General features: G+C 41.1%; 1 protein-coding gene across 1 annotated transcript; it reads left to right on the top strand.

The window, feature by feature from the left end:
• Positions 1-376: 376 nt before the first annotated feature.
• Positions 377-14488, top strand: CCNE2 (cyclin E2). The gene is made up of 11 exons (XM_009275473.2): positions 377-390; positions 484-592; positions 777-833; positions 2802-2953; positions 5245-5380; positions 8437-8583; positions 9835-9930; positions 10693-10827; positions 11661-11772; positions 12694-12848; positions 13248-14488. The coding sequence occupies exons 1-11, from the start codon at positions 377-379 to the stop codon at positions 13347-13349; spliced, it is 1215 nt and encodes a 404-aa protein (XP_009273748.1). The 3' UTR covers positions 13350-14488.
• The last annotated feature ends 2 nt before the right edge of the window (positions 14489-14490 follow it).

Genomic DNA, 14490 nt, shown 5'->3' with positions numbered 1-14490 from the left:
CACCCCCCCATCCTCTTGCGTGGGAAATGTCCCTTTACAGCTTCCCCCGCCCCCCCGGGCTAGATGAGCCCAGCTAGCCTGAGCCAAATGTACTGCTGGCATACGTGGGCACCCCTGTGTAACCCACTTCAGCAGTGTAACTCCCAGCAGGACGTGGAGCTGCCTGTGATTATACGCCACAGAGGTCCTCTGCTCAGGCGTTCCTCACACCAGTAAAATACTTGCGCCCTTCTATTTCAGTTGTGTAAACCATGCTGCTCTTTGTGATGCGTCTTATGACGCAAAGGATGGAACTTGGTCCTAACTTCTTGAGGATACGTTAACCGAGCTTATGTTATTCCTTTGGTGCAGGTAGAGATCTTGCAACCCAAAGAAGATGTCAAGACGCAGGTAAACTGTTAGCATCGTAATACACCAAGCTTATCTGTATTCACTTAACAACTGCTGCTCTCCTAACATCTAATGTCTTTTTGCTCTTTGCAGTAGCCGGTTGCAAGCCAAGCAGCAGCAGCCACTGTCATGTCAAGAAGAGTCTCCACAAGAACTGCAGGCACCAGAACATCTCCAGACCAGAAAAAGGAGAACAGCAGAGGTGACCAGTTTGGGCAACTTGAAAAGTTTAATAATATTGAATGTTCTTCAGTGCATTTGGATGGGAGAATCTTTACTCTGCTGAGTGAGAAAGTGGGGCAGGAGTAGCAACAGTTTGCTTTAGCTTTAGAGGTGGGTGTGCTGGTCATTGTCAGTGTATTGATGTGTGTCTCTCTTCTCAGCAGGAGATTAAGAAAAGAGAAGATGGGAAAATTGCTAAAAAGCATCAATATGAGATTAAGGTAATTCAATCCTGATTATTGGTTCAAACTAGGTGAGGGAGTCCATCTGGTTTATGTTGGTGGGTGTGAGGTCATGCATTCCACACTAGAAAGTATTGAATAGGGGAAGTTTCTACCTTCAGATATTAAAAACCATGGGAGCTCTGCACCTTAGCATCTTTTTATACGTTTTTGCTTTTTTACGCATGGCTTTGTGCAGATAAAGGGTCCTTCAATGTGGAAACCACTGCAGAGTAAGGTTAGGTGTAAAAATGAGAATAAACCCAGATATTTCAGAATAACTCCATGTGCAGAGCAACTGGAGGCCTAGAGGCAAGTCTAAACAAGATCCTTGCACTTGTTTTAACTCAAGGTGTGGTTTCACGGCCATTTAGTTAAGAAGACTCATAAGCACACAGGCCCTCTTTACTTTCATTTAACAGTACCTTTGATTATTTAAATCAATTTAGGAATCTGTTTTAACTAACACAGGCTACTCCTAAACCAAGTGAGGGGCTTTACAGTTGTTTATTTTAAAGTGGGTTAGTAAAATAATGTAACTTTCTCTTGCAAACAGTGTTGTTTGCAGTTATTCTGTTTGTAAAGCAAATGAGACTAACAGCTATGGTGAAGCAAAACTCTTCTGATTGTGAAGTTGTCTTTGCAAACTTTGTGTAGGGAAAAATGCTGTGTAAGTACGTCAGCTGTGCTTGGGGTGAAACTGCGTGTCACAGTTTGCCTTTGCTGAAAGGGGGAAATCCTGCTCCCCTTTCTTTCAAGCAGGCACTCCATCCCCTGCCTTGCTCCGTTTTTGGTTCTCTTTAAATGAAGCAGTATGCAGGTTCAGCTTGCTAATTTGACACTACAAAATGAGTTTATGTTCTGCCAGGTTAGTGAGTTGAATCAACCCAGCAGAGGGTCTGACAAGCATCAAAGCTGACAAAAGAAGGAAGGGGTGGGACTTGGGCAGTGAGGATCACAGGAGAGGAGAAGGAGCAGGATCTCCCTTTTCTCCTGGCTGTGTGCTGTTAAGACCAATTCTGCTGGAATATGTAACTTCACTCTTAGGGTACTTTAGTCTGGCTATAAATAGGTTTAGATACGCTAAGGAAATTGTATGTAGTTTACCTTGCAAAACAGCTATATAAGAAAAGTTTCTGTGTTCAGGTGTTGCCATTCATTGGCAATGGGATTCCCCCTAACTCCACAGAGCATAATTAAAGTTCTGTGTCACCATTTTGAAGGCTGTCAGCCATTACAGCATTGCATATGCTCCACGCGTTTGATACCTCCTTACTTGTATTGGTTAGGTACAACCAAATAAGTATTAGTGAAACAAGTTACAGAGTTAACTAAAGTAATCTAGAATTCCTTCTTTGAAGCTTTCTGTATGAATAACTTTGGGCTCTTCTCCTTTTGAGTCGTTGCATCCCATATTTGGCATTGGCAGGCTGAGAGATAGTTCACAGCTGCTGCTTGCTCAGTGGGTATCTAGCTCTGGAGCTGAGATGGGTGGCTCCTCTCTGGAGTGCTTAATTGGAAGATAACAAGTTGCTGAATTTCCCCTGAGAGACAGTAGAACCTCCACCCTCTCCTTTCTTTTCCCTCTGAGTAGATAAGTAGATAGGACTGGCAACCTAATGTCCTGTGTTTTAGTAGCAATGAGTACCTTTGCCTTATGTACTGTAACTGAGCAGCTCAAGCAATGGATAGGTTACTTGTGGGTTCATAAATTAAAGACAGTTAGTTATCTTCCTCAAAGCTGAGTTTCCCAAATTTGTCAGATTTGTTTATACATCTTCCGTCTTGACTACGAAAGGCTTTGTTGGCATTTAATCTCTCTGGCTTTCTTGGTTTCAGTACATGAATTGATGCTGAGGTCCAAAAAGACTAATGTACATTACATATATTGTTGTTACTGTAATCTACTCGCCTTTCTTGCTCTCATAGTAAAATCAGCATTTAAAAGATACCTTCTTTATGTTGCAGAGTTGTTGGCCGCCCACAATAACAGGAGGCATCTCGCCTTGCATAATTATTGAAACGCCTCACAAAGAATCAGTAACCACTGACTTCTCAAGATTCAAAAAATACAGGTTCAGAAACCTCTTCATAAACCCGTCACCTTTGCCAGAACTCAAGTAAGTTTACCAGATGCAGCAGTTGTTTGATGTTTTATCAAATATGCTGAACTACTGTAGTAAAATCTGTTGTTGTATTGTGTTTGTATAACGGTGGGCAGTACTCAACCCATACCTGTACTTGCCTCCTCATCCCACAAACAATTCAATGACCAAAAAAAGACAGAAATTCTGGGTATTTTTCCTCCCCCCCTGATCTTATAAATGCACAGGACAAATAATTTTAGCCTTTCAGAGCTGTCCTTTTATAACTTAGCAATGGAGACTCTAAGTGGTTAAGAGACACATAATGCTTAAACTAAACTTCTTTCAGTGTTATTGGAACTGAGTGATCAAAAAATACTAAGCAAAGTTTACTTTAAGAACTTAAAAATGTACAAATATGCAAATAAACTTGTGGCAATATTGCTGTGCAGGTAGCTTGCTAATGCAATGCAGTATGCTTAGTGCAGTCACAGTTCTAGAAAGTTTCCCTTCTGCAGAGGGATAGATTAGCTGACTAAATCAGATTTTTCAATTTCTGAATTTCTTAGCCATTCAGGTGTGTTAGATGAGTACCCCAGTTGCTGTTTTTATCAGCCTGGTGTTTAATGAGAGAGTTGTTAAATTTACTGCAATGCATTAGGGAAAACTGCTGAGGTGAGTGAGAAGAGAAGCAGAACATGAAGCATTACTTTGAGAACCTTTCTAGATACACCGTGTTTTTATTTGTTCCGGCCAAAACTTGATCATAACTGGGAGATGCTGCATGGTGGTGTTTTGCCTCAGTGCAAAGCAATAGGTCTCTTACAGTCCCTTTCACCGAGTTTCAAACTCAACTGCTCTTCTCTCTCACTATTAATCCCAAGCCTGCTGAACTGTGCTGTAAAGAACAGTATACTCTTCTCTATACTTAGCAAATCACATTTTTGCATGTGTTGGAAAGCTTAGTGCAGTAGTTTTTCAGTGCAAAGCAATAGGTCTCTTACAGTCCCTTTCACCGAGTTTCAAACTCAACTGCTCTTCTCTCTCACTATTAATCCCAAGCCTGCTGAACTGTGCTGTAAAGAACAGTATACTCTTCTCTATACTTAGCAAATCACATTTTTGCATGTGTTGGAAAGCTTAGTGCAAAGTAGTTTTTTAAAAATAAAAAAAAAAAGGATGGTGAATGAGGGAATCTCATGCGTTCCTTTAGCAAGTTGTTGGAAGCTGCTGGATCCCAAAAGATAGGTTCAAAAACTCCTTGCATGGAATTCTGTATAATTCTTGATGTTCACTTCTTGTCAATAGGCATCTGGTAAAGCTGAGCTCCATGCTTTCCGATTAGCTGAGTAAGAGGATCATTTACTCTCTCTTGCCTTCTTCATGCTTTCCTAACTGCTGCAGGGAGATCATAATAGGAGATTTCTCTATGCCTGCCCACTTAAATGGGGAGACTTGTGCATTAAACAAGCAAGTATCTCTCCAGCTTTTAATTTATGATGGCAGCAGAATGGAACTGATCTGGGTTAGAATTTGTAGGCGATACCAGCGATCAGGTCTGTTTAATCTCTCTCTGCTTCTGCTTGGGGAAAGGTAAAAGTATAACTCCAAAAATGTCAGTAGGAAATCAGCATTGCATTGATTAACGTGCTGTCCGTCTTAGTAACTGGAGGATGAGAAGTACATCTAAGAAAAAACCCCACATCAATTCATAATAACAATAATTACAAATTAAAAACAAGCCATATTAATGATATAGGCATCTTCTTCTTCCCAGGTAGACTTGAGTGCTAATAAATTATGTTAGCAATAAACAAGAACTCAGTTTTTCTCACAATAGCCTGTTTCTGAGCCTTAAGGTAGGCTAGAAAAGGAAGGGATGGGTGAATGACTTTTAAACACCATCTGTAAATGTTTTTCTCAAACTAAACTGGACAACTTCATGTATGTTTTGTGTTTCTTGGGGACTGGGGTGGTTTTTTTCTTTTTTATGGGGAGGGTTTGGTTTTTATATTGCTCTCTGGACAGCCACCTAACTAGGCAAAATAGGAAACTCTGGTTGTATGTGCAACTTTGGGATGCACAGGTTCAGTTTTATTGGCTGTTCTATAAAACTGGACTGGCTGATGATCTTGGCAAGCTGCTGTTGTGGTGATGTAAAATGTTCAAAGTATACCTGCAGTTTTCTAATTACCATAAGGATCTTTTAGCATGTGGAATTTTTCTTTTTGTTCCTGAATATCTGTAAACAATAAATAATGTTTCTATACTCCTTTTGTGAAGGTGTATATATATTTAACAATGCTTTGTGTAACTTTATTCCATAGCTGGGGAAATTCCAAAGATGTCTGGCTCAACATCCTGAAGAAGGAGAACAGATATGCTCATTGCAAACATTTCACATCACTACATTCTAGTTTGCAACCTCACATGAGATCAATACTGTTAGACTGGCTCTTAGAGGTGTGTTCTTTTTGTTACTTTGCCACCTGTTATGCCTGTGAAGTAGGCAGATAAAAGCACAGCTTTTATGTAAAAGATCTAATAGCAAAATGTACTGTATGGTAAATGCTAAAAGTAGTTTGCAACAAAAAGGTTACATGTTACTGCTTTTCATCCTCTTGGTGAGCTACATTCAGTCTTCCCTGGCAGGAGACGCTGAACCTTCCACACAGGGCAGCAAGCAATAGTACTAAATTTTTGCTCTTGCCACAATTACGTCCTGGGAAGGGGATAAATCTAGTTTTGAGACACTTATACTGAAATTGCTATGGACAGATTAGTTATGGAGTTCTACCTTTACATCTTAGACTGTATCTAAGCCATGAGACAACTGCCTCTGTATTGAGGACTTGAGTTATCACCCTGGCCCTGTCTACATCAAGAGCTTTTACTGTCAGCCCCTGACACTATTTTCTGGCTTACCAGTAAATTTTTAATTCTATCCTATGAAGAGAGAAGAAGAAAGTAGTGCATTAGAGGCCGATATCTGAAGGCTCTTGATATAGACAGGTTCTTGTTGGAAAATGATTATAAACAAATCATCCATATTCCAGTCTAATTACTGTACTTCAGAGTATTCCAGTTGCCAAACAAAATGGAAGTTCTCGATCTTGGCAGCCGATGTGAAGGAGTATTAGTGTTGTGAATAGAGAGCTATGTTCTGGAGGTGTTTCCAAGAACTCTATATTGAGCATATTCAATCACCACTGCCAAAAGCAACCTTTGACTCATGCAATCCTTGCCTATCAGCAGAAGGGATCTTGCAGGTTTACCAATTCCATATCGAGTACTCCAAGGAAGCAGATGTTAGTGGCGCTCTTGCTGCCTTGGTGGAACAGTGCTAATAGCAGGGAATTTTGAGGGAAAGGAAAGGAGCATGTGGGTTTTGGTTTTTTGTGGTGTTTTTTTTTTTTTTTAAATATGGTCTGAATATAAAAACTGTTCCAGTTGTGTAACTTACATACCACCATTAAATTGTGTTTTGTTGCTTTTTTTTTGAAAATCTTGAACTCTTAAGAAATCATCTAATTTCCAAACAAAAATGTCAATGAGGGCCTTGTTGTTGTTGTCCAGCGCAGTGTTCTATATGCCACGGTGGATTAAAATCCCAGCAACTTTGAGAGTCCTCCAGTAGTTCCTAACATTGTCTTCTGTAACATCATAACCGAGATACTATTTAACATGACCAAGCTTTTATTGCTTATGTTTGGGCAATATACTTTCATAGAAATTGTGCCATTTATTCATGGGTGGGCCTGGTCTGTACCTTTTTAGTTCTGAATCTTGTTTGGAGCAGTAGTTAATACCAGAGTAGCGCATCAATTGGCAAATATTAGATCAGGTCTAAAAGAATGAGCTGTGGTGTTACTGCCAACCAGTTGCATTTTTGATGATCAGGAAGGGTTTTAATTTGCAAATGGGCTTTCAATCTTAGGAAATGGCTAGTAGTACTGACATTTTATTCTGACTTTTTATCCAAGCGAAATAATGAAGGAGGGCAGGAAGCTGGGACTTGGGATCTATTTCTTGGATATTCTTTCCTGTTGACTGTACGTAGATTATAAGTAATTTATAGATATCTAACTAGTTTCCAGTTGTGGAAGGGATACAGAGTTGCAGATAAGCTGGAGTTGTGGTAGACCCACCCAAATTCAGTTAGAGATGATAGGAAAAAATAGGGCCCTGCATAAGGTCTCCAAGCCCGGGCAGTCTCCTTTCCTTTTTTCTTGAACTGGCATTTGAACCACTTTGATACAATGCAAGTATTAAAAGTTCTTCCTGCCAGGGAAACCCGCAACTGTACGGAGCAGGTGGCTGTTCTTGCAGTTTTGTCCCTGCATAGTGAGGCTGTTGGTGTGCCTGAGGGGCTGCAGGCAGGGCTCCTGGCTTGCCAGCAGAGCCCCCTCGGGCAGGAGCTTCCAGGCTTATTTGCTGTAGAGCCAAAGACTTCGAGTTTTTTAGTGGTTCTGCCCTGGGACAGACCTACTAGGAATAAAGGGAGGATCTGCTCAGTGACTTCAACTTGAGGTTTGAGCCCAGAGTATTCTTAATCAAGCAGATTAGTGGGGGGGTTGCTGATTTTTTCTTTTTTTTTTTTTTCCTCCCCTCCAATGACGCTTTCTTCTTTCAGTGGAAAATTGTTTGTACTCATTTTTAGGAAAACTGGGTGCTATTTAGATTGGAAAAAGTATACTTTGGAAGCATGTTAGTGCATCATAGACAATCCATATTTAGGTGGGAGCATGGGAAATACTTTTCCCAGTCCCATACTAACCAACTGGGACAGACCTACTAGGAATAAAGGGAGGATCTGCTCAGTGACTTCAACTTGAGCCCAGAGTCCAGAGTATTCTTAATCAAGCAGATTAGTGGGGGGGTTGCTGATTTTTTTTTTTTTTTTTTTTTCCTCCCCTCCAATGACGCTTTCTTCTTTCAGTGGAAAATTGTTTGTACTCATTTTTAGGAAAACTGGGTGCTATTTAGATTGGAAAAAGTATACTTTGGAAGCATGTTAGTGCATCATAGACAATCCATATTTAGGTGGGAGCATGGGAAATACTTTTCCCAGTCCCATACTAACCACTGCATCCTAACACACCTATTTGCCCTTCCCACCATTTTGATTAATGTTTCTTCTTAAGAAGGAATATGAGGTATCATCATCTGATTTTTTCTTTTTTTTTTTTTCCTCCCCTCCAATGACGCTTTCTTCTTTCAGTGGAAAATTGTTTGTACTCATTTTTAGGAAAACTGGGTGCTATTTAGATTGGAAAAAGTATACTTTGGAAGCATGTTAGTGCATCATAGACAATCCATATTTAGGTGGGAGCATGGGAAATACTTTTCCCAGTCCCATACTAACCACTGCATCCTAACACACCTAGGTATGTGATAGTTTGTGTGTGCAAAAGATAAAATTGTGCATGCTGTGTTTTACTACTAAAGCTTGAATACTCCAATGTATGTACATAGAGTGTTATAACAGAAAACTGATTTTTTTTTTTTCCCTGTTGTAGGTATGTGAGGTGTATGCACTCCACAGGGAAACTTTCTACCTAGCTCAAGACTTTTTTGATAGATTCATGTTGACACAAAAGAACATTAACAAGAGCATGCTTCAGCTCATAGGAATTACCTCATTATTCATTGCCTCCAAACTTGAGGTAAGAAGCTCTGTTACAGGGAGGAGGATATTAAGTTTGGAATAACTAAAAAGACAGTGATAACACATTTACTACGTCTGTCTGACTCTTTTGAACTTGGTGGTGTACGTACAACACTGAAGGTCAGAAGGGGAATTTTTTTTCTCTTCCTTCAGTTGTGCATATGTCAATCTCTTGGAGTGTGGTCTTTGTCCTCCCTTTCCTCAGCAGCAGGGAAGGAGACCACATAAGCTTAGAAGGTATGCAAACGTGCTAGGAGTAGTTTTATTTTGTTTTGTCTCTTTCCAAATATACAGCGGTTGGCAAACAATCTCAGGAATGGGTGTGGGATTTGAACAAAACTAAGCCTAAGTCTCAAACTGCCTGTACGTCAGGATGATATCCCTATAAACCCATTTAGCAGAGTTTTTTTTCTTTTGAAGTGCAGTGATGGTGATACATTACATTGTGCACTACATCTATAAGCCAAGAGCATATTTTTGTATAGTGCCTGGTAGGCTAGACCTGAGAGGAAAATTTGGGTTATTAAGTTTTTATACTTGGAACCCCCCCCGATCTAGCTGTTGTTCCTAAAGCCAAGGTAGCGTGCTACAAGCAGTTGTCTATCCTGAGGAAGTGCGTGGGGCATCAGGCTGTGGAGCCAGCTGGTAGAGAAGCAGTTCTGCTGGCAAGTTCTCTTTTACTCACACAGCTAGCTATAGGTGGCCCAAACTGGCATGACTGCATTGGCAAATTTCTTTGTTAACCATCTCTGCACCATGGATTTTGCCAGCTACAGTGGCTGTGGGATTTTCTCTCATCTTTTTCTAGCTTTTTTTTTTTTTTTAAATCTGTGTGACTACATCAGCACTGACATTGCATGTAACCTGTATCAGCAAGCCATTTCTAACACAGCAGTGTGCTGCAAGAATGGGATGGCGTATGTTTTTACATCAAATGGAACGGCTGAGTAGAAAGCAGTATAATGAAAGGCTGTTCCAATTGTTTGGTCAGCATTTATTTCCCCAAAAGCTAAAAGAGTTGCAATAAATCTGTCGTGTTTCACAATAGATAACACATAATCTACTTGTTTTTAGTATCTCATAATCCTGTAAGTTTCAAGTCACTTAATTTGATGAGAAAAGCACTGTTTTAGCATAAGGAATGTTAATACTTCACTATGGACTGAAATGTATTTGCCGGTATCTTCTCAAGCTTTCTTAGAATTGTAAGGCACTCTAATCTTCACTTTTTCACCCCCTCCCTTTAAAGGAAATCTACGCTCCTAAAATACAAGAATTTGCTTACGTCACTGATGGTGCTTGCAGTGAAGATGATATTGTAAGAATGGAACTTATTATGTTAAAGGTAATAACTTTTCTGTGCTTGTAAGTGCCGGTTGAAAGACTGTCCAGCTGAGCCTTGTATTTTAATGTCATTTATTTGCTTGGAAAAGGAACGTGTTTAGTATGTCCTTCTTTCTGCAAAACAATGAAACCTTCATTGTATGTGCAGTGGACCTCTAGAGCCCCTTGGCTGGGGTGAAATCCCTGTCTGTTAGAAAAGGACAGGTTTCTCAAGCTTGTGTGAAAGTAAAGGCTCTTAACAGGTACAGCCAGCCACGGGGCCCACTACGAGGCTGTCACTGTAATGTACCGCCCTTGCCAGGGTCCTTTGCTGGCGGGAACAGGAGAGCCAGGAAAGAGCTGACACCGACACTACTCAGTGCTCCTCATGTTGGAAAGGATCCATCTTTACCGTCACAGAACTCCTTACACATTTTATTCTTCCTTAATAGATAGGAGCTGCAGGTTCAGGCAGCTAGCCTGAAGGCTCGGGGGAAATACTCTAATTTCCTAGCTTCTGAATGGGGAAGATACATAAGCTCCAACCTCACAGGTATAGGGATACATGTTTCTGCTGATTGTAATACCGCCTGTTCAAAAAGTACTGAGAATTCAAGTACAGATACTCATTTCAGATTGCAATTGTACATAAGCTTTAGTGTCTTTTGAGGATCTGTGCAACAAGCTGAGCAAACTCGGAAGGGGAGGTATGGGAAAAGAGATCAGGGCACAAAACTATCGTTGCGTGGTTTAAGGTGCTTACCTGTTTGTTTAATATTTGCAGGCTTTAAAATGGGAACTCTGTCCAGTGACAATCGTCTCTTGGCTGAACCTCTATCTTCAAGTGGATGCTCTGAAGGATGTTCCAAAAGTGCTGCTACCTCAGTATTCTCAGGAAAAATTCATTCAGATAGCACAGGTAAGTAGTAAACTGTATCAGAAAATGCTTTTTGGAGCGATTACAAGCGCAACTGAACGTTATACCCCAAAAGCCATTAAAGAATGCTTTTCCTTGTGTCACCTCACCTGTTACTTTGTTAAGGAATGTGCAAGTTTGACTGCCAGAGAACTTCATACTAAATTTTGAGGACGAGCACCCATGTGCTTCTTGTCTCCCAGCTCACATATCCTAAGACTTTTCTGTACACTGGAAAACTAAAAATCCATCTTGTTTTTTTAATCGCTGTGCGCTACAGCGGCAACAGCTCTGAGAGGAGGGTGGGTAATTTGAGATGCTATGGACAGTTAACTGTTTTTACCTGTGTTATCTGTAATGGTGTTTCTGTGTATTTGCCTAAAGGGCAGTCTGAGGAGTGTTTTGACTATTTTGAAACTGCTGTGGTTCAATTTTTATGGGCATGTGTTGTGTCCAGCCTCAGAGAGGCTTACTGAAGAGTAGGCTGGTTTAAGTCACTGAGCTGCTAGGTAATATTTTAATTTAAGAAAATACCGTCCTGGAGGTCTGCTAAGCGTTTCAAGGTGTACTTAAATCTGTGCGAGCAAAGTGTCTTGCATGTTACTGGTAAAAGTGCAAATTGGTTTGCATTGTAACTCTGTGAGATCCATTTTAACTGCAATTGGTGCCAAAAATAAATTAGATGCATGCGATTGATGCTAAAAAAGGTCAGCCATGTTATAGAGCATAGGCTGTAGGACTGCTGTATGCACAGCAGTTTCTCAGACAGGATTTTTCTAAAGTATCATTTTGTTAAAATTTGTAACTCTTACTTCCTCCACTCTTTATTTCCTCAGCTCTTAGACCTGTGTATCCTGGATGTGAATTCTTTGGACTTCCAGTACAGAACACTAGCTGCTGCAGCGCTCTGCCACTATACCTCAATTGAAGTAGTTAAGAAAGCTTCAGGTAAGAAGCCTTTGTAAAGCTTGGTCTTGTTAGGCAGGGAATTCTGAAAGCTGTTGCACGCCTGAGGCTGCTAAGAGTGTATTGGTTTACCAGGCTGCCAAAGAGCAAAAGCTACATGGACACTTAACAGTTTTGTTCTTCTGTTCTGTGGGGTGTTTTTTCCCCCCTAATTTCACTTCCTTCCTACCCCGATTTCAGATGTTACAAAGACTCAAAAAAGAAGGAAACGCTTTCAGAAGCATCATAAGACTCCTTCCTACCCCGATTTCAGATGTTACAAAGACTCAAGGAAACGCTTTCAGAAGCGTCATAAGACCAGAAGCATGGTCTTAGCTAAGGAAATGAAGCAGACTTACCCTTCTTGCTTTTGGGTTAATACTGCTCTCTGACTTCAGTTGTTTTGGGGATTGTTAGCTATACATTATTTGGCTACTTTTTCTCCTAGAATGTAGTCAGCCACCAGTCATCCTCAGCTGTCGGTGGCATTCAGTTAACCTGTGTGCAAATTCCTACAAGCCTGTCCCTTACACAGTGGGGGGGGAAAAAAAAAAATCACTGAACTAAGCTCAGCACTTGTGTGTTGCCTGAGGTACTATAAAGGGCTGTGGCAATAGTGTATGTTTTTATAAGTGTGAAGCAAAATCTTGTGCTCAAGCTGAAAAAGTCACTTCAGCCTCCCCTGGTAAGCAAGGGGAACCCTCATGGCCACAGAGCTGCTTTGCTCAGGAGGCCTGTGCTCGCCATCCTCTGCCATGACACTTCTAAGTGACAAGCGCAAGGAAATGCTGGGAGATTCTGGGAGGATGTTTCTGAATTTTTATCTGCAGTATTAATTAGTGTTGTTTTTAAAGTTATGACCATATTGGAACACTGCAACTCCCCGTGATCTCTGTATACGTATTACTGTGTTCTACCCTTTAGGCTTAGATTGGGACAGCATTTCAGAGTGTGTAGAATGGATGGTTCCCTTTGTGAGTGTGGTGAAAAAAGTCCCCGTGAAGCTGAAGAACTTCAAGAAGGTTGCAGTAGAAGATCGACATAATATCCAGACACACACAAATTATTTGGACATGCTGGTAGGTGGCTTGTGGATTCAGACAGCTGAGAGTGCATTATGCACCCCTTCTCCTGAGGCAGCTAAGGCTGGCCAATCCTGCTCGCACCTGGCCCGGCTCTCCTCAGCCAGCATGGTCAGCGGTGCCTAACCTTTTGTTTCTTGCTCCTCCTATAAACTAAAGGTGTTTTACTGTAATGCTTGCAGGCTGTGAGCAAAGACTCCGATTAGAAGTACCAGTGAAGTGTTTAAAAGATAATCATCTTTACTTTGTCGTGTAACATCATCTCCTTGTTTTTTTATTCAGTATCCTAAATCTGGAGTACTTGAATTGTACTAGCAGTGTAACAAATACTAGTGAAACAAGGAAGTAGAACTTGTCACAGGTATTAACTTGTCGCTGTCTTCCCCCGATACACAGGAAGAAGTTAACAGTGGAGTAGCATCCACTGCCCCAGGTCAGTTATCACCCATGTCAACAGGAGGAATAATAACCCCTCCCAAAAGTACAGAGAAGAAGTGAAATACAGACAACAAACATCACAAACAACAGTCTCAGAAACAGAACTTGGTGCTTCAGAACAAGACCGCACTAAAGGTGACCCATGCTCTTTACTGCTATTCAAGACTTGGGCAGTAAAAGACGCATCAAATAGAGCAGCAGATGGAAATTGAGACCGGTGTCCTCCTACAGACTTACTTGACAAAAGATTTAGACCAAGCATCCCTCCCTGCTGTCACCGGAGCCTGGATGACTTGGTCCATTCTCAGACATGACTCAGTTCAACTCTCACCCTTCCTAACTTATGAATTTCAAGAACTTCTTAAAAATGGCTGAGTGGCAAAGTTTGTCCACTCGACTTACACATCAAACTTGCTTTAACTTGGGCTAGCCATACAGGAGAACTTAATGACAGCTTGTACATATTACCTCTTCGTTTTTTTCTTTTTCTTGGTAAGGTCAGAGCTTAACGCCTGTCAGTTAGCCACCCATGAGCTCAGGTGCAGTGTTAGAGGTCAGTGGGTAAGTTTACTTTTCTGAAACCACTCTGCCCTTGCATTACAGCATAGCCCAGCATCAAACTCTAGCTCCACGTGAGGCCGATGAACTTTAGCCCCTTTAGGGCTGCCATAAACTTCAGTTCTAGTGTAGCACTGACCTCAGGTAAGAGTACAAGCAGAGAACGTGCTGCTGAACTGGAAGAAGTACAGTCCTGGAAGGAAGGAGTCTTATTTTGTAAGATCCAGCCACCAACACTCAACAAGAACAAACCGGATGAAAACTGGAGAGGGTATGGAAAAAAGTGAGCCACTGGTACTCTACAACCACTCATGTCATAGGAACAGTACTTTAAACTAACTGTGGAGCTGTATTTTATCAGTGTTTATAAAACAGCATTAACTACTGTGTTTTCCTTGGAGTATTCACTACCTCTGCCTATGAGGTGCTTCACTTCCGTGCTGAAGGGCCAGTGTGGGTATCGGTCCTCCCTGTGCCCCACATCCAGGGACAAGTTTTACATGACATTGAACAGTCCAGGAAGCTGCACTAGAGCATCAAGTGCCACCTGCATCCACATTAAACTCACATTAACTTAGCAAACTTGAATTTACATCTCCTTCAAACAAGTCATTGTGGAACTAGCTGAAGTTGCTTCCAGCCT

The sequence above is a fragment of the Aptenodytes forsteri genome, unplaced genomic scaffold (assembly GCF_000699145.1).
Source record: "Aptenodytes forsteri isolate BGI_AS27 unplaced genomic scaffold, ASM69914v1 Scaffold208, whole genome shotgun sequence".
Lineage (NCBI taxonomy): Eukaryota > Metazoa > Chordata > Aves > Sphenisciformes > Spheniscidae > Aptenodytes > Aptenodytes forsteri.
This window is presented reverse-complemented; position numbering and strand designations above follow the sequence as displayed.